Genomic DNA, 18,465 nt, shown 5'->3' with positions numbered 1-18,465 from the left:
CCTGGGAACTTCTATATGCCACAGATGTGGCCCTAAAAAAAAGAGGAAATTGATTGAAAAGCTGGTGAATCCCAAATACTGTCTGGAATTTAGTTAACAGTATGACATCGATATTGAATTCCTGGTTTTGATTGTCCTGTTATAGTTATGTAAGTTTTAACATCAGAGGAGACTAAGGTAAGGGTATTTGGAAAATCTGTACCGGTTTTGCAGTTTTTCTGTAATGTAGTTAACTTAATGTTTAATTAAGTTTAAATTAATGTAGTAATAATTTTAAATGGAATATAATCTATGATGTAGTTTCTCAAAGTTTAAAAGATATATATTAAAATATGTGTTGATGACATAAAATGAAGTCTGGGATTGCATTCAAATATTGCTAACAATTGTTAAACCAAATTCAAAGTTAAAAAAGAAAAAAAAGGGGTTTTCTGATGGCCTAGCAGATTAAGGATCTGGAATTGTTACTGCTGTGACTTGAGTCATTGTTGTGGCAAGGGTTTGATTCCTGGCCCAGGAATTTACACCTGCTGCAGGCATGACCAAAACAAAATTAAACTAAAATTTTTAAAAAGGTGATGATATGTCAAGGCCCCTTGCATACTTCTTCCTACATTATGGTAGAAATGTTCCATTAGAAAAAGATAAATTCTATATGTTTATGAAGTCCCTCTCTTGTGCTGGGCACTGTAGTCAACCATGAGCACTTGACAGTTCGCCCTCAAGGAGCTCACAGTCAACAGGGGGAGAGCAGATATTAATTATAAAAGGTTGAAAGAGTGATATGACAATAACTTTAAATGGAGTATAATCTATAAAAACATCACATCACTAGTATCACATTGTAAATCAACTATATTTCAATTAGAAAAAGAAAACTAGTGATATGGTAGAGGAAGCACAGTATGGCTGGGTGCATGGAGGCCAGAGTGTTCCAAGCAGAAGAAACAGTATGTGCAAAGGCCCTGGGGCTAGAGAGAAAAGCCAAAGCGCAATCAAGAAGAGAAGGATCTGCAGCTGAGCCCTTGCACCCAGATTGAGGACAACCTAGCCAGATTCTCATGGGGGATAGAATGGGGGCTGCAACCATATTCATCATGTAATCCTTTTTACAAATTTAGATTGCTATCTCCCTCTTCTTTCTACTATATCCTCCTTTCTGACATTCCCCCTCTCCCTACAAGATTTTTCCACCTGCTATAAACTTTGCAGCCAATTTTATGAAATCCTCCATAAGCGGTGTTTATAAAAATCTGGGGCAGCCAAATAAATCTGCAATCACTGTGAGTGCATTTATGGATCAAATGAAATGAAATATTGTTGATTTATCAATATCTTTGTGGGCTAGAATGGAATCCTGCGGTGCCTGGAAAGTTGTGGGAGGCTGTAACCTGTTGGACTCACTCCCTCCGGAGGGAGAGGGTTGCCGCAATATAAAAGCATCGAACATACACATAAGGACTGGCATTGAGGAGCTGAGCAGAGAGGCAGCTGGACTTCAATTAGGTTGGTAGTGACCTCGGAATTGTTACCCATTTTTTTCATGTCTCTCTTTCAAGAGGAAAATATTTTTAAATATGTTGTTTATGTGGGTACTGTGTCTTATTGTATCTTTTTGGTGTGCTCAGGAGACTGTTAACTATTGTTCACTGGTTCCTCAAGGACAAGTCTTTAGAGGAAAATAATCATCAAGACTTTAGAAAATGAGGACAGAGAATCTGATACTATGGGAAAACGAAGAGTGTTATCTGAAAAGAAAACCAACATGCCAGTGCCGGGAGGGATCTGTGAGCTCCTTCAGCATTGCTTTCTCTATCATAGATAGTGTGTTAGTGTGATTCATAGTGTGGTTCATACACTTACACTGGACTTAAATTTGGCAGGGTCGTACATTTGGGGAACTCAAACGATGAGCAATGATGAGAAACTATATCTGAGTGATGACGTGCCACTTGAACTGGTATCTACTATTCAGTAACCAGTCATCAATGCCTACGGGTCAGAATCTGCATGTCCACCTCCAGAGCTGGTATCACAGATGTGAGCTTGTTGTTCAGATGAGTTACTTTGGGACTGAGCACTAAGTAGCATGCTGCTTTCCCCTTTTTTCCTTTCTCTTCTTCTTCCCTTCCTCCTCTTCCTGTCCATGTTCTCCTCCTCCACACTCAAGGTTTTGGGGACCAAACCCCAGGCAGTGTTTCCTACCAAGAAAAGACTCAAGGAGTTCCCGTCATGGCGCAGAGGAAATGAATCTGACTAGGAACCATAAGGTTTCGGGTTCAGTCCCTGGCCTTGCTCAGTGGGTTAAGGATCTGGCTTTGCCATGAGCTGCGGTATAGGTGGCAGACAAGGCTTGGATCCTGTGTGGCTGTGGCTGTGGCTGTGGCTGGTAGCTGTAGCTCTGATTTGACCCCTAGCCTGGGAACCTTCACATGCTACAGGTGCAGCCCTAAAAAGCCAAAAAAAAAAAAGAAAAAAGAAAAAAAAAGAAAGAGAGAGAGAGAGAGAAAGAGAGGAGACTCAAAATTAAATTGCAAAGTGAATTTAAATGCATGGGGCTTTGAGGATAGATAGTAAATGCTTCTGGATTTATTTCTTAGGCAAATTCAAGAAAACAACGGCCTTCTTTTGAGCTGTCAGGTTCCCAGTCCAACAAAGAATTTGCAAATTGCTTCTATCTGCCAAGTTAAATATTCTCCTGAGCTACCCTGCCAAAGCCCGGTTCCAATTTTTTTTGCATAGTCATTATATTTGCACTACATGGGAGAGTTCTATTGTTTCTGATAGTTCTGTTTAAAGGGCATGATGCTGGATTTTATCATCAGTCTTGGTTAATGTATGACCATGATCCCAGTTTATATTTAATTATTCTATACTGTTATATTGCAAAATGGTAAGCCCTCTGATGGAAATACTTTAAAAAAAAAAAAAAAAGAAAGAAAGAATGTGTGGGTCTTGGGCTATCTAACCATTCCATGTCACACGGAAGGTGTCCTGAACTTTGAACAGTGTCCTGTACTAAAGACCATGACGGGGTCTCTGCTTTCTGGGAGTTCATAGCTTAGTGGGGGGCATGCAAACAGTAATCTCTGTGGGCTGTGAAAATTCAATAATAAAATAGATATAATAGAAAGAAACTAGTCTGAATGTCAGCAGGCCTAGGATCTAATCCAGACTTTACCAGTAACTAGCTAGCTGGTCAATTGCAAGCTCTCTCTGAGGCGCTGTGTATTCCTCAACTCTTGGAGTAGAGCTAGCTGACTTCTAGCTCTGTAACTCAGGAAGTCTTCAGGGGAGAGCTAGATACATCAGGGGAACAGAGAATTCGTTTTTAGACAGCACGTGAAGTTACCAAGTAGGAAGCAACGTAATGAGAGTCAGTGGTGCCCTGGAAGAAATGCCAAGTTACAAAGACTAAAACAAAGGCTTTTTTTTTTTTTTTCTTTTGTCTTTTTGCTTTTTCTAGGGCCGTTCCTGTGGCTCATGGAATTCCCAGGCTAGGGGTCTAATCAGAGCTGTAGCCACCAGCCCATACCAGAGCCACAACAAGGTGGAATCCAAGCCACGTCTGCAATCTACACCACAGCTCACAGCAACGCTGGATCCTTAATCCACTGAACGAGGCCAGGGATCGAACCCGCAACCTCATGGTTCTTAGTCAGACTCGTTAACCACTGAGCCACAATGGGAACTCCTAAAACAAAGGTCTTATTCTGAAGTCTCAGAATCTCAGCAACCCTGTGAAAAGTCACACTGGTGTTAAAGCTTCCAGGGCAAGATAGAAGTCATAGGAAAAAATTAAAATGGGCGCATGGGAGGGAGTTCTCCTGTGGTGCAGCATGTTAAGGATCCAGCTTGGGTCACTGCTGTGGCACGGGTTCAGTCCTTGGCCCCAGGAACTTCCGCATGCCCTAAGAATGGCCAAAAACAAAAAGGGGGGGGCGGTGGTGGTATGGGAGAGGATACTGAAATAGTAAGGAATATATGTGTGCATGTATCTTTTTGAATTATAGTTTTGTCCAGATGATAGGGATGGGATAGGATAGTTACACAGGTAGTTGTAGGAGTCCCAATAGAGGACCATAGATAGAGAAGAAAATCTAGGGAAATTTGGAAGACCACTATAAGTTAGTAATTGCTTAAGACAGCCACTGAACAAAGCAGGTTTGCTTAACTATAAAACCGTAAATGAAAGCATGAGATGTGCCTCAGGTCATTAGGTGAAAGATAAAATGAGGCCTGCATTCAAGTTCAACAAGATAATGATCCTTAGGACCAAGGACAGGAACTTAAGGGAAAGATGATGTTCCAAAGTAGGAGACCCTCGTTGTACGGAAACCTGAGATGATTCAACATAGTTTAGTGTCTGCTACCATCCTGCTGCTGATTTGAATAAGCGCCACGACAGTCCTAGTTTGACCTCGCAGGATCCAATACTCTCTTACTGGCCATGAAGGAGGGGCTAGGCATGTAAACCTGACATCTACTCTAAGAAAGAAGAAGAGGTGGTCTTTTCCCACTTTCCACTTTCCTTGATTTATAAAAGCATAGCCCACCTAATCCTTGGGGCAGTGCTTCTTTGCCTGCCTGCTTGCATCTCACAAGTGTCCTATCTTAATAAGTCTATTTCTTGCCTATCCCTTTGTCTCTTGATGAATTCCTTCTGTGTTGAGACACAAAGAACATGAACCTCAGCAAATCCAGACATGAGGTGAGTGATTCTAATTAAAAAAAAAAAACATGGGTTCAAATCCCAATCTGGTTTCTGGCTGGGTTTGAAACTCAGCCCATGCTTCAAGTTCCAATCTGGGTTCTGGCTAGGTTCAAGTCATAAGTGCTGTCAGTTTCACCCCGGAGTGGGACTGCTGGATCGTATGGTAGTTCTATTTTTAGTTTTCTAAGGAACCTCCGTACTGTTCTCCATTGTGGTTGTACCAATTTACATTCCCATCAACAGTGAAGGAGGATTTCCTTTTCTCCTCAGTACCTCTAGCATTTGTTTATTTACAGACTTATTAAAGATGGCCATTCTGACCCATGTGAGGTGGTACCATTGTAAATCATCTATACTTTAATAAAAAATAAAACATTTTTGGGAGTTCCTGTTGTGGCTCAGTGGTTAAGGAACCTGACTAGCATCTGTGAGGACGCAGGTTCAATCCCTGGCCTCACTCAGTGGGTTAAGGTTCCGGCGTTGCTGTGAGCTGTGGTGTACCTCAGAGACAAAAATAAATAAATAAGTGTGTTAAAAATTTTTTTAAAAAGGTTTTTTAAAAAAGAAATAGTAATGATGAACAAGCACTTTATGATACGCTGTGAAAAGGTGTTGGACAAACACAAAGAGCACCCTTTAATGTGGGGGTAGAGGGGTCAGACCTCAGAGAGATGGAAAAGTCACAGCTTGGATGTTGCCGCCCTTGAGGGGGGACCAACCCCAACCTTGGGGAATGGGCAGCACTCTTGCTTTCTCTGCTTGCAGCCCCTCCCCTTGATCTGATTTGCTTTGCTAAGAGAATGATTCTTGGCCTGGAACCAATTAAAGTGAAGTCACTTCTGTGCCCTTTGCACAATGGAGGTTGTTGACAAACCTGTTCTTCTGATTAGATTTAAACCTATTAAGGTAGGGACCATATCAGGCTGCTATCTCTTTTTTTGCTTTTTAGGGCCTCACTCATGGCATATGGAAGTTCTCAGGCCAGGGGTCAAATCAGAACAGGAGCTGCTGGCTTACACCACAGCTACAGCAATGCCGGATCCTTAACGATCCTTAACCCTTGCCCTCATGGATACTAGTCTGAGTTCCCTTCCTGACTCAACAGTAATGAACCTGACTAGTATCCCACATCCCTTCTGGGTGTGGTATTTATCTCTGAAGTAGGGATCAAAGAAGAGGAGGGGCTCAGAAATGATTGGTAGAAAGAAAGTGTAAGTTTCAATGTCAGTTTCAAAAGTTTTCTGCATAGGCCAGGAGGATTTTCTGGTTGTGACCTCTGGAGTTCACCATCAGTTATCCCAATCCCTCAATGTGAGTAGGCAATGCTCAGCTGGAGAAGCTGTCAGCAAGTTGTTTCCAAATCTGCTGCTTTCTGGTACTATGCAAAACAAGTTTGGTGTTCTTGGTGTATCATTTTCTTTCTACTTTAGAGGCCTTGTATGTTATAGGTTACTGGTTCAGTGCCTCATGTCCTTTTTGACCTATAACTCTTGTGCAAGGTCATTTGTGCTACAAATTCAACAACCACAAAAACTTACAAAAATTAAAAAGAAAAATTCAGATCTGGGGGCTGATAGCTAAAAAATGGGACTGGAATTTATTTATTTATTTATTTGCAATAAAAATAACTGCACATTAAGAAACCCTCCCTGAGTTTAGGCAGTTGAATTCTTTCTTCCTAATGATTTCCATGCTTTCATACTCACATCACTGATTTAATTTGCCCAAGACCACCACTGAACTTGCCCAGCCATGACGGGGATAGGGACACTATGCTACCAGCATCCAGTGGATAAAGGTTCAGGATAGTACTAAGCAAACATTCTCCATCTCATAGGATCACCTCCCACATTACGGAACTACCCAGCCCCAAATGTCACTAGTGCAGAGACACCTTCGAATAGAACAAAACCTGTTAGACTTCTTTGGGGTGGGTCCCCATCAGATATACTTCTTGAAGTTTACAACAACCCAGACCCATACAGTCACATATGGACATGTTACTGAGTCCAAGCTTGCACTGCTCACTCATCAATAAGCCAGTGAGTCAAGGGACAAGGTGATGGGCCAAGGAATAGTGAGTTTATTGGGAAAGCCAGCAGACTGAGAAGATGGTGGACTAATGTCCCAGAGAACCATCTTACCTGAGTTAGAATTCAGGCTTCTTTTATACTAAAAGGAGAAGACATGTTGTTGCATGTTTTATACGAAAAGGAGAAGTCTGGTTGTTACAAACTTCTTGGTACCAGCCAGATCTCCAAGGGGTTGTGATAATTCTTCTTGTTTGCAGCTGTCCATGTAGATCTGGTCACCATGTTCCTATAACTTTCCAAGAAGACAAATGTTATTCTCTGTTCTGCAAATTTTTATCTCTATAGGAAAGAAAAGCATTATGCCTTTAAAGGTCAGAGCCTTGAAAATAGCCTATCCTGTGTGTTTCAGGCTCTAAGCAACATTCTTTTACAAAAGGTGCAGAGGCAGCATGACTAAGCACAGGCAACAGAGCACAAGAGTTAGAGATAAAGGAATAGATCCAATCTGGGGCCAGCGTTTATTCTTCTCTGTTACAGACACTCACACACAACATAAATGTAACAAAAATGAAAATTTTACCCACTAAATACTTACCTTTACTACATGTGATATATCCTGATATTTAGTATTATACTGCAGTTGAAACATGCTTGTGTTGCTTTCACAATCCACTAATAGGCCACAAACCCATGGTTGGCAAACACTGGCATAGAAAATTTCCAAGACATTGTTATCAGATAAAAATGCATTTGAACAGGTTCACCACTTATTTTAGGCTAGTTGCTTAACCTCTAAAGACATCAAAATCCCCCACTGTAACCTTAGAATAATGACAGAATCTACCTCACAGAATTTTTATGAAGATGAAATTAGGATAAGAATGAGAAAATTGTGGGAGTTCCTGTCGTGGCTCAGTGGTTAACGAATCCGACTAGGAACCGTGAGGTTGTGGGTTCAATCCCCGGCCTTGCTCAGTGGGTTGAGGATCCGGCGTTGCCGTGAACTATGGTGTAGGTCGCAGACGCGGCTCGGATCCCGCGTTGCTGTGGCTGTGGTGTAGGCCGGTGGCTACAGCTCCAATTCGACCCCTAGCCTGGGAACCTCTATATGCCTTGGGAACAGCCCTAGAAAAGGCAAAAAGGCAAATAAATAAATAAGAATGAGAAAATGCTCATTAAGTGGTAGACACTAAACTGTATGTTAATTCCTTTCTATATACTCTGAATATACTAACATCTCTTTTTTAGACTGTAAAAGAAAATTCACTCAGCAGTGAGAAAATATGCAATTCCAATAGAAAAAAATGGAATGACCTTCCTCTTCTATGGAGAGAATTTAGAAGGGTTGGAGGAGAGTCAGGACAGGATTCAGCCCAAGCGCAGTATGACAGCCAATGAGCAGAAGACTCTGTTCCCAGCTCCTCCGTAACTAGTTTCCTGATTTCAAAGCCCCTCACAGACCCTGGGTGGCAGTTGTGTAGGACCCAGGCCACTCTCTTTATGTCCTCAGAATGAGGACTGATGACAACCTGAGACTCGATGATGGCCATTGATGCGTGAGAATTTGGGCCAAAGAAGACCCACATGTGCTCTCACCTTTAATCTCACCCTGAAGGAGGCAGATACTACTCCTACTGTTGGAATGTAGGTTACATAATGCTGTTGGCTTCTGTGGTCTGATTCATCCAGGCTCATTGAAACCAAGAAACTGCTATCATGGCGGGGAAGCCCAAGCTTCACTACTTCGATGGACGAGGCAGGGCAGAGGTTATCCGGTGGCTTCTGGCTTCAGCTGGAGTGGAGGTAGGTCCTGAGATAAGTCCTCTTGACCTGGATCTAAATTGACTATCAAAGCACTTTTGTCACATAAGCTAGATTTCCACACCTAAGGGACCTGGGAATGAATGGTTCTGCAGTAAATAAAAATAACTGCACATTAAGAAAGAAATGGACTGATTTGACCAAATAAACATTTAAATAATCCTGCCCATGGAAGAGCACATAAACAGTTTTTTTAATTTTTTTTTAATTTTAAAGGAAACAGGAGTTTCCTGGTGGCTCACCAGGTTAAAGATCTGGTATTGTCACTGCTGTGGCTCAAGTTGCTATTCAATCTCTAGCCCAGAAACTTCCACATGCTTTGGGTGTGACCAAAAAATTAAAAAAAAAATTTTAAAGCTATTTTTTTGGCTGCACCAGCTACCCAAGCCACTGCAGTGACAACGCTGGATCCTTAATCTGCTGTGCCACAAGGAAACTCCTACAAAAAAATTTTTTTAAAGGAAACAAAAGAAACATCAATCAATCAAATAGCAGGGATGTTATTTAGATTTGATTTTGACAAACTGTAAATATTATTTATGACATAAAAAAGCAGAAACTTGATGGGGATTGAATATCAGATATTGAATTATTATTAATTTTTAGGTGTGATGTTAGGTTTATGTTGTGGTTACATTAAAACAGTTCTTATGTTATAGAAATGTGCATGAAGTATATAAGGATGAAATAATATCATGTCTAGAATCTATGTCTATCTTTAAAAGAAAGGGAAGATGAGTAGGCATATAGATGACACAAGATTGGCTTGAGTTGATAATTATTGAAGGTAGATGAAGGATGTGAGAATCACTGTACTTTTACTTTTTTTTTTTTGTCTTTTTGCCTTTTCAAGGGCCGCTTCCTGTGGCACATGGAGGTTCCCAGGCTAGGGGTCGAATTGGAGCTATAGCCACTGGCCTACACTAGAGCCACATCAACACGGGATCTGAGCCACATCTGCAACCTACACCACAGCTCATGGCAACGTCAGATCCTTAACCCACTGAGCAAGGCCAGGGATCGAACCTGCAACCTCACGGTTCCTAGTCGGGTTCGTTAATCACTGCACCACGACGGGAACTCCACTGTACTTTTACTATTATACAGGCTAGAAATGTCCACAATAAAAGGATAAATATATATTATTAGAAAACAAGTGTAGTTTAAAAATAGATATAATCACAAACATGGGGATGAGACAAATGTAACAAGCTACCTGTTAAAGTTTTACTCTATCCAAGGAACAATGATTTTCTTGGGCACCTTTAAGTGTCAGGTCTTAGAGATTCACAAATGTACAGGACAGACACAGTCCCTGCCCTCAGACAGCTTACACTCTGGTGAGGAGGCAGACCAGTAAATATGTGATTCAAAGGAAGGGTAGGAGCAAATGGAGACCAGCTAAGTATTTCACACTGCCACATTCCCAGCAGCAAATGGGTAGATTTCTGTGGGGCTCTGCTGAGTGCTACCTCTAGAGGTGTCACTGAGGAAAGTACTTCTCAGGCCAGATTAGAAGGCCCAGCAACTCTGTGAGGGTCTCTAGGGAAGGGGTCATGGACGGTCTCCAGAGATGTGATCCCTCAGAGGAGAACAGTAAAGGAGCATGTCATGTAACGTGGTGTCCTGTGGGGGGACCCACTGGTGTGCTTCCTTAGACTCCTAACACATGTTTATTTAAGCCTCAGGATTATACTTCCTAAGTCGCTTCATGTGTACATTGGACATTAGCCTGGTCCTTTCTCAAGTTCGTGAAAAACAAGTACACAGAAAATCAAATTGTGCCATCCAGGCTGTTTTCCTTCCATAAATCAACAACCACCAGTTTTTGCTGTGGTCCAGCTCGGAGGTTCAAGGATGTGTCCAGAGGCCCTGGGCAGGAGGAGCTCAGTACAGGAGGCTGAAGCAGGGCAGATGCTGAGAGCATCCAGGTTCCTCCCCCAGGCCAGCCTGACTGAGGTGGGGCTGGGGGGCAGGCTGGCCAGAGGCCCTTGGTCAGGATTCTGGCTGCTCTGGGCCCAGAGGCTGAGCCTCACAACCCCAACCTTCTCTGCCAGCCTCACCAGCAACATCCCACCAGCCACCCTTATGTTGTCTTGACCTGGGCGTTTTATAAACTGTTGCTCACCAACTTAATTATCTGCATAGTTTCACCCTATGGGATCACGTAGATTCACAATGAACTGTTCCACGGTATCTTAGTAGAAACCCCCAATTCCTAAAACTCTGCACCATCAAAACCACTTTTTCAAATATAAACTGAATGGAAAGAGGTAACATGCAAAAGAATCCCCTAGTGGCAGCATTTGGGGATCACTGGCATCATGGATCCCCCATGCTGGAGGACACCCAACACCCTATGCTGATCTCAGAGGGAGGCAAAGATTTTCTGGAGATGTTAAAGCTCCAGAACTAGAGGAACTTCCCAGCCCCTTCCCTCCAATGACATCCCCCTCCCTAATCACCACCTTACGAGTGACAGAGGGAGAGACAGGGCAGAGGTGAGTTGAACCGGAAAAATGAGCAATTATGTGCTGTAACCCATGCTTTATCTTGGTGGCTCTACTCTAAATTTCCAGATGGCCATGATCACTGTCCTCTGTGCACCCTAATAAACTCTGAAATCTTACCTTCTTCATAGTCTGTACCAGACAGGGGCCATTCAAGTTCAGGAATGCTGCGGAATGCAGTGACAAGAACTTATCGACTGTTTCTGTTTTCCAGTTCGAAGAGAAATTTGTAGATACTCTAGAAGATTTGGAAAAGTTAAGAAATGGTAAGACCACACAACTAAATTCCTCTGATGAGCATATTGTAAGAGTCATATGTTCAGGTCTGAACACCAGCCATGCCTTGTCTATGTGTAGCGGGAGTGGAGTTAGTGGAGAGGAAAGGGAGAAACGTGGTAACAGGTGGGGGGTGGGGATCCTTGATGAGGTCTCATAACTTAGGACTAGGAAGGGCTGGAACTCTTGAGTATTTGCTAAAGGAACTGGCCCTGGTGCCCTGTGAGTACCCTCTCTTTGCTGTCTCTGCCTTTCTGCACATGAGTGACTGTACGAGTCAGGTTGCCACATGGCCCTCACATCCAAGGACACAAAAACACATGCATTAGAGCAAAGAGGAGAGAAACAGTCCCAGCAGTTGCCAGGAGCCCTTTTCTCTTAGAGGGCTGGACAAAGAAACATTGTAGAAATATTGTAGAGCTGTTGAGCAGGAAAAGGGACTCCCACATGGAAATCTCTCTCAAAATCTACCTTACCTGGTGTGAGACTTACTTTGGATCTTCCCATTTGGAATGGCAACCAGTTGGCAGCCCTACTGTAGGCTCTTCCAACTTGTTTCTAAAATATCCGTGAATACAGGCCAACACAAAATACAAGGGATCTCCCATGTCTCTGAATGGGAAATAAAAAGATAAATTAAATACTAGGTTGAGAAGTAAAATGCTGACTGGTAGGGAAAAAAGGACCGTAGGAAGCTAAAAACAAAATGCCATCCTGCTTAAATGTACCAGGTCATGTTAGTGTTTCCTTTTATATCTTCAGTCATTTCAATAAACCTTTAGACTGATCAAACATTTCACTCTACTTATTTTCTTCTTTCAAAAGATGGGAGTTTGATGTTCCAGCAAGTGCCAATGATTGAAATTGATGGCATGAAGTTGGTCCAGACCAGAGCCATTCTCAACTATATCGCTACCAAATATGATCTCTGTGGGAAAGACATAAAAGAGAGAGCTGCGTACGGTATTTTTTTCTGTTCTTTCATCAGTGATTAATAGGAAAAGCCTAGGTCCTTCCCTGAGTGAGCAGGATATGCTCACGAGGATCGTGACAATAGCAATACAGGCCTTGATGAGCAGGACCGAGGTCCAGTGCTACAGAGACCTGTGAGTGTTACCAAATACAAGTTCATGTGCCTGATGCACAGTGAGGCCAAACAAACCAAAACAGTGGCGTTTGGGGCAGAGAAAGTTTTATTGCAGAACCATGCAAAGAGAGGAGTGGCTTATGCCCCCAAACCTCGAACTCCTCGGAAGGGTTTCAGCAAAGCATGTTTAAAGGCTAGGTGAGGGAGGGATGTGGTTAATTGTTGCCGACTTCCTGGTGTACGAATCCTTTTTCTTGCAGCTGTCCATGTACATGAGGTCAGGATGTTCCTGTAAACCTCCAACAGGACAAGTGTTACTCTCGGTTCTACAACGTTCTATCTCTATATGAAAGGAAAAGCGTTATATCTTTAAGGTTAGAGCCTTGATAATGGACAGTCCTGTCCATTTTGGGCTATAGGCAATATTCTTTTACAAAAGGTGCAGAGCCAGCATGACTAAGCACAGGCAACACAGCACAAAGGTTAAAGTGAAAGAAACAGCTAACATGGACTCAGATTTGTCCTTCCTTCTTACGTGAGGACGAGGGAAGAGTAAACTTGGAGTGGAATCAAGTGCTTGTGTAAGAGGATGTGGTCCATGGATGCAGCACAGTGACAAGATTTCCAAACACTGATTTAACTATGAAGCTGGGAGGATGGTGGAACCATGACTCTGGGGGCTCAGGCCCTTTTGAGCTAGACTCCTGTCAACTGCAGGAGACATGGGACAAAGCATCTGCATGTCTAGAGGATAAGCCCTGAGAAGGAAGATTCTAAAGGAGTTGATTCTTAAGTTCCAGAAATTTTAGAATGATAAGCAGGAACCTAATTGTCAGCCCTGTATATGGACTGGCCCCTTGACAGGATGAACAAAGGCTGGTCCTCGATATGCCAATGTCATCGGGAACATTTTAACTTAAGTCTGAAGCAGCCAGATTCATTCGGTGCAAGCACATCAGGGGGAAAATCCTCTCAATCTGCTGTGATGAGACCACCTGATCGAAATTAAAATCATGTAAGGAACTGTTGACAATCACTCCAAAAGTTAAACAGAGAATTACTGTATGACTGAGCAATACCACTTCTAGGCCTATACCCAAGAGAATTAAAAATACATCCACACTAAGACTTGTACACGTGAGTTCATGGCAGTGTTATTCATAATATTCAAAAAATTGAAACAAATAAGATGTACAACTGAGGAATGGATAGACAAAGGGTGATAGATCCATACCAGGGAGTGTTTTCAGTTATGAAGGGGAGTAAAACATTGATGCATGAGACAATGTGGATGGACTTTGAAAAATCAAATGAAAGAAACCAGACACAAAAGGCCACATATTGTGTGACTCGAAATGTATGTAATGTCCAGCTGTTCAGAGAGTAGAAACAGAAAGGAGTTGAGTGGTTGCCTGGGGCTGGAGTGGGGAGGAAATGGGAAGTGACTGTCAAGGGTACTGGATGTCCTTTTGGGTGATAAAAATGCTCTGGAATTAGAATGTGGTGATGGTGTCAGCACATACTATAAACTACCCAACAGGCCCTTTAAGGATGAAAATTATGCTGTGTGAATATATTTCAATACAGTTTTTACCTAAAAAATACTCTTATAGGAAGCTCTGTTTGAAACAAAACCAAAACATCACTAGAATATGCACTATTGAAACTGTATGAGAATTGCACTATTTCAAGGGATATTTTGGGTGGAGTTTTGGGAAATAGAAATCAGGGCAGCATCTGTCCATGGAGAGGGCAGTGCACTTATGTTCTATGGGAAATAACAGGAGGAAGCACTGGTGTCAGGCATCTAAATGGCCCGGTGGTGTCACAGAATGGGAGAGAGGGAGGGACAGGCCTGGGACCATGGCTCCAGGACTCTCTCTGCACATGACTGAGGTAGTACTAATGCATTACACTAGGTGGGCAGAGAACACAATGAGGCAGAGATGGCAAACCTTACGTGGGGTCTCTGGTTACCTGCATCTGCCCATTTCTCATGCCTGTAACTCTGGACAGGTCACCAATATGCTCAGTCCCTATATTTGCTCATGTGTGTAACAAACATATTAGATAACATATCTACCTTGAGAGCTTGTTTCAGAATGAAATGCTAAAATTAATAAAAACCATAGCTGAATGACTGGCACATTAGCAATGCATCTAATGGAGGTGAATTACTTTATCACCTCCTGATGCGGTGCCCAATTCTCATCCACTCTTAAACTTTAAAATCTAAGGCAGGAGACATTTGACAGTCTGGTCATTTTGCCTTACAGAGTTGATATGTACACAGAAGGTATAGCAGATATAGGTGAAATGATCATGCTTTTGCCAATATGCCCACCTGATGAAAAAGATGCTAAGATGGCCTTGATCAAAGAAAGAGTAAGCAACCATTATCTTCCTGCATTTGAAAAAGTAAGTGGACTGTTCAGTGTTTTGGGCACTGAGATGAGGAATGCCTGGCATTCCTGGGGCATCAACCTTCACCTCTGTGAGCCTTCCGGAATACTCATGTCCCACCCTGGGTCTCAGGACATTTTATAAAAATCAACTATGAGGAAGATTTATACCAGTTTTACCCACTTGATCAAATAGATGTCAAGATGTCCCAGATCAAAGAGAGTACAACAAATTTTTATCAATGTACATTTGAAAAGTAAGTAGACTGTTCAGCATTATTGACACTGAGATTAGAGGACAAAGAAAAATAGTGCCTGGCATTCCTGGGGCATTGACCTTGACCTCTATGAGCCTTCCTGAATACTCATGCACCACTCTACATCTCAGGGCATTTTATAAAAATCAACTATGAGGAAGTGTTGAGGTACCAATTTTACCAAAGTAATAATTTTTGAGCAAAATTTCAGTTTACTGGGGCCCAGTCTATAATTCTGCATTGAATGGAATGTCATGGCTACACTTAGAGCTTGCAATGTGGAAGCTCTGAGAGCCACCTGGAGCCTGGAGAAGAGGTATCTGGCACAACACAGCGCAAGGGCTTTTCATCCAAGAGGAGCACAATGAATGCAACACATCAGAAAATATTCTGGTACCGTATGTAGGGAGACATGAGACTGGGTGCCTGTCAGGAGAATGTGGTAGCATTTCAGGGATGGATAAGGTGTATTCCAAGATGGGGGCAGGGGGTGGAGAGGAAGAGATAGATGAAAAAATAATCCACAAATTTGGGGGATATGGCTCTCAGACTTTTGAGGACAGTCATACAAAAACAAAGATCCATCATTGTACATAATATATACCTTAGTTAATGTATCCCTCGAAGGCAAGAGGAGACTATTTCAAGATCAAAACTACCTGAGATCATGCTAAACACAATTCAGGAACTGAAAAAAGATGGTAAGACACACAGGAGGCTCACATGTAAACAAAAAGATTAACACCAACACCCTCATCTTTACGAAACGTAGGATCCCTCTTTCATTCATTCAGCAAATGTTAATTCATGGCTTGCAGATCCAGGCATAGTCAAGGAGGGAAGATTTTAATGGTAATCAGAAAGCATACTTTCCTAGCCCTTGTGGTGCTGAGTGTTCAGGGTACATTCACATGATGACAAGCTCTTCAGTCCCTGTAGTTTGAGTACATCTGCACTTTAAAAACAAAAAGCTCACGATAACATAAATAGAAAGTGTATGTTACAAAATCTATTTCGATGTATTTATATTCTTTCCCAAATAATTATCTGTCCTTCTATATGTATGGGATCTGAAAACATACTTTCCAAAATGTTATTATTTTTAGTTGATAGTGCTATATGTGGCTTGCTCTCTTTGTACTTTATGATTTCCATATTGCTGGAATATTTTAATAAATATTAGGTATTTTCCCCATATTTTCTTATGAAAAAATTCATATACGCAGGAAAGTTTAATGACACAGATAATGAACACATTTGAACCTACCACGTGCATACAAAAATTAAGCTTTGGTTTGCTTTATCATGTGTCTCTATCTCTCCAGCCCGCATCTGTCAATCAAACATAGTATTTTTGGCTATATTACAAAGTGAGACCAGTCATCAGTGCAGTTTGCTACCAGACATTACAGCATGCAGATCATAATGCAGTGCAAGTTAAGAGTCAGGGAGATGGGGGTTCGAGTTGACCCCAGTTTATTTCGGATCCTAGAGAGATAGACCAGAAAATAAGGAAGCAGACTAAGTGAGAGAAGAAATGTAGACTCAGCAGCAGTGTACTCAGGGTTGTAGGAGATTGTCAAGAAGTTGAAGTCACTGCCCAAGGGAGGGAGACAGAATCTGAGACAAACAGAGATGAAGGGTCAGGACATGAAGCTCAGGGCTGCACACTCCAGGGTGTGGGGACAACAGAACCCAGTGCAGAGGGGGCTGAGCCCTGGACCCAGAGGAAGAAGCAAGGAAGGCGGCCACAGGGAGCCAGGGGGCAGAAGGAAATGGTGGCCTGGCTCCCCTGAGGACTGAGGAGGGGACAGCAGGAACCCCCCAGGACCCTGTGAAGGAGTTGGGGGAGAGCAGAAGGTGTGAGGGTCCGCACCCACCCAGTGAGGGCAGAGGGGACCTGGGCTGGGGGGCCGTGGGCAGGAGCAGCGCCCAGCCTGTGCTCCCGGACCTGTGCTCCTGGGCTGACCCCTCCCTCCGCCAGGTGTTGAAGAGCCATGGACAAGACTACCTTGTGGGCAACAAGCTGAGCAGGGCTGACATCCAGCTGGTTGAACTTCTCTACTACGTGGAAGAGCTGGACCCCAGCCTGCTGGCCAACTTCCCTCTGCTGAAGGTGAGCTCTGTCAGCCTGGGGCTGGCCCCCACCTCCCCCTGGGATCTGCTGTCTGGACTCTGGGGCTCCCATGGCAGGGTGCCCATCACTGTGCAGGCCTCCTGCCCCCAGGTCTCCAACCTCAGCTCTGAGGCCCTGGTCTGGGGCCTGGAAAGATCTGGTCACACCCAGGACATTGGGGGTCGAGGCTGCCCTCGGGAGGGGGACTCGCCTCTTCCAAGCAGAGAGGCCAGGGCTGGGTGTCCCCTGGCCCCTGGTCCGTGACACTCTCTGTCCTCATTCCTCTTTGCTGCCCTTTAGCCCAGGGGCGTCCTCCTCTTTCCCACCTGCGTCTGTCTGAGCGTCTCCCGCCATCCAGTTCCTCCCTCAGCTCCTGTTCCTTGTCTCCCACGCTGGCTTCTCTCTCCCCGTCTCCCTCTCTCTGAGTGCACAGTGGTTTGGACAGGCCTGTGCTTCACCTTTTCTGATTTCTGTCTTGAGTTCCAGCCCAGTTAATTGCCCTCTCTCTTCTGTCTTGAGATCTGGGGGCCGTTCCCGGTTGATGTCTGGGACCCAGGACTCTTCCTGGTCCTGCACGAGACAGTGACTCTGCAGGGTGTCTGTGTGGGAGGAAGATGGGGAGACGTGAGCTGAATGCAGTGTGACCCTAGACGTCTCTGGGGGAGAACGCTACAGCGCTGTCACCCTCGTGTCTCCGTGGGTGTCTGTGTCCAGCCTCCTCCTGGTGCTGAGGGAGGGGCCTTGGCTGGTCCTGGTCTGGGGGGGCCTCTGTGTCCCTGGCTTGTGCCAGTGACAGGCTGGTCCTGGGCTGCACTGTGAGCTGTGCTCTTGTGCATTGCAGGCCCTGAAAACCAGAGTCAGCAACCTCCCCACCGTGAAGAAGTTTCTGCAGCCTGGCAGCCAGAGGAAGCCTCCCACTGATGAGGAAAGTTTAGAAAAAGCAAGGAGGATTTTCAAGTTTAAATAAAGCAGGCAGAGCCACTCTGGTTTACACAGGACCCATCTTCTGAAATTTTCTGACAATGAAGTGTTTTACCTAAATGTTGATCCTGGGTGTTGTGGGACCAAGAAACTATTTTGAAGTTTCCATGGTCATTGAATAGTAAAACTCCTAGGGGCAGATTTAGTTGCAATTTACTCCTTTTCATTGGAATCAAATTTTTTAAAAATCAGATTTTCCATCTCCTTCTAGCCTGTCTCTCTTTTTGGAATTAAAAATTAAGTAATAAATGGAAATGTTGATTATGTA

At 43.5% G+C, this 18,465-nt stretch overlaps 1 protein-coding gene across 1 annotated transcript; it reads left to right on the top strand.

Annotated features, from left to right (window-relative positions):
• Positions 1,428-18,461, top strand: LOC100526118 (glutathione S-transferase A1-like). The gene is made up of 7 exons (XM_003128792.4): positions 1,428-1,506; positions 8,437-8,550; positions 11,293-11,344; positions 12,180-12,312; positions 14,718-14,859; positions 17,085-17,216; positions 18,058-18,461. Exons 2-7 carry the CDS (start codon positions 8,464-8,466, stop codon positions 18,181-18,183), a joined length of 672 nt encoding a protein of 223 aa, XP_003128840.1. The 5' UTR covers positions 1,428-1,506; positions 8,437-8,463; the 3' UTR covers positions 18,184-18,461.

Source organism: Sus scrofa, chromosome 7 (assembly GCF_000003025.6).
Source record: "Sus scrofa isolate TJ Tabasco breed Duroc chromosome 7, Sscrofa11.1, whole genome shotgun sequence".
NCBI classification, from domain to species: domain Eukaryota; kingdom Metazoa; phylum Chordata; class Mammalia; order Artiodactyla; family Suidae; genus Sus; species Sus scrofa.
This window is presented reverse-complemented; position numbering and strand designations above follow the sequence as displayed.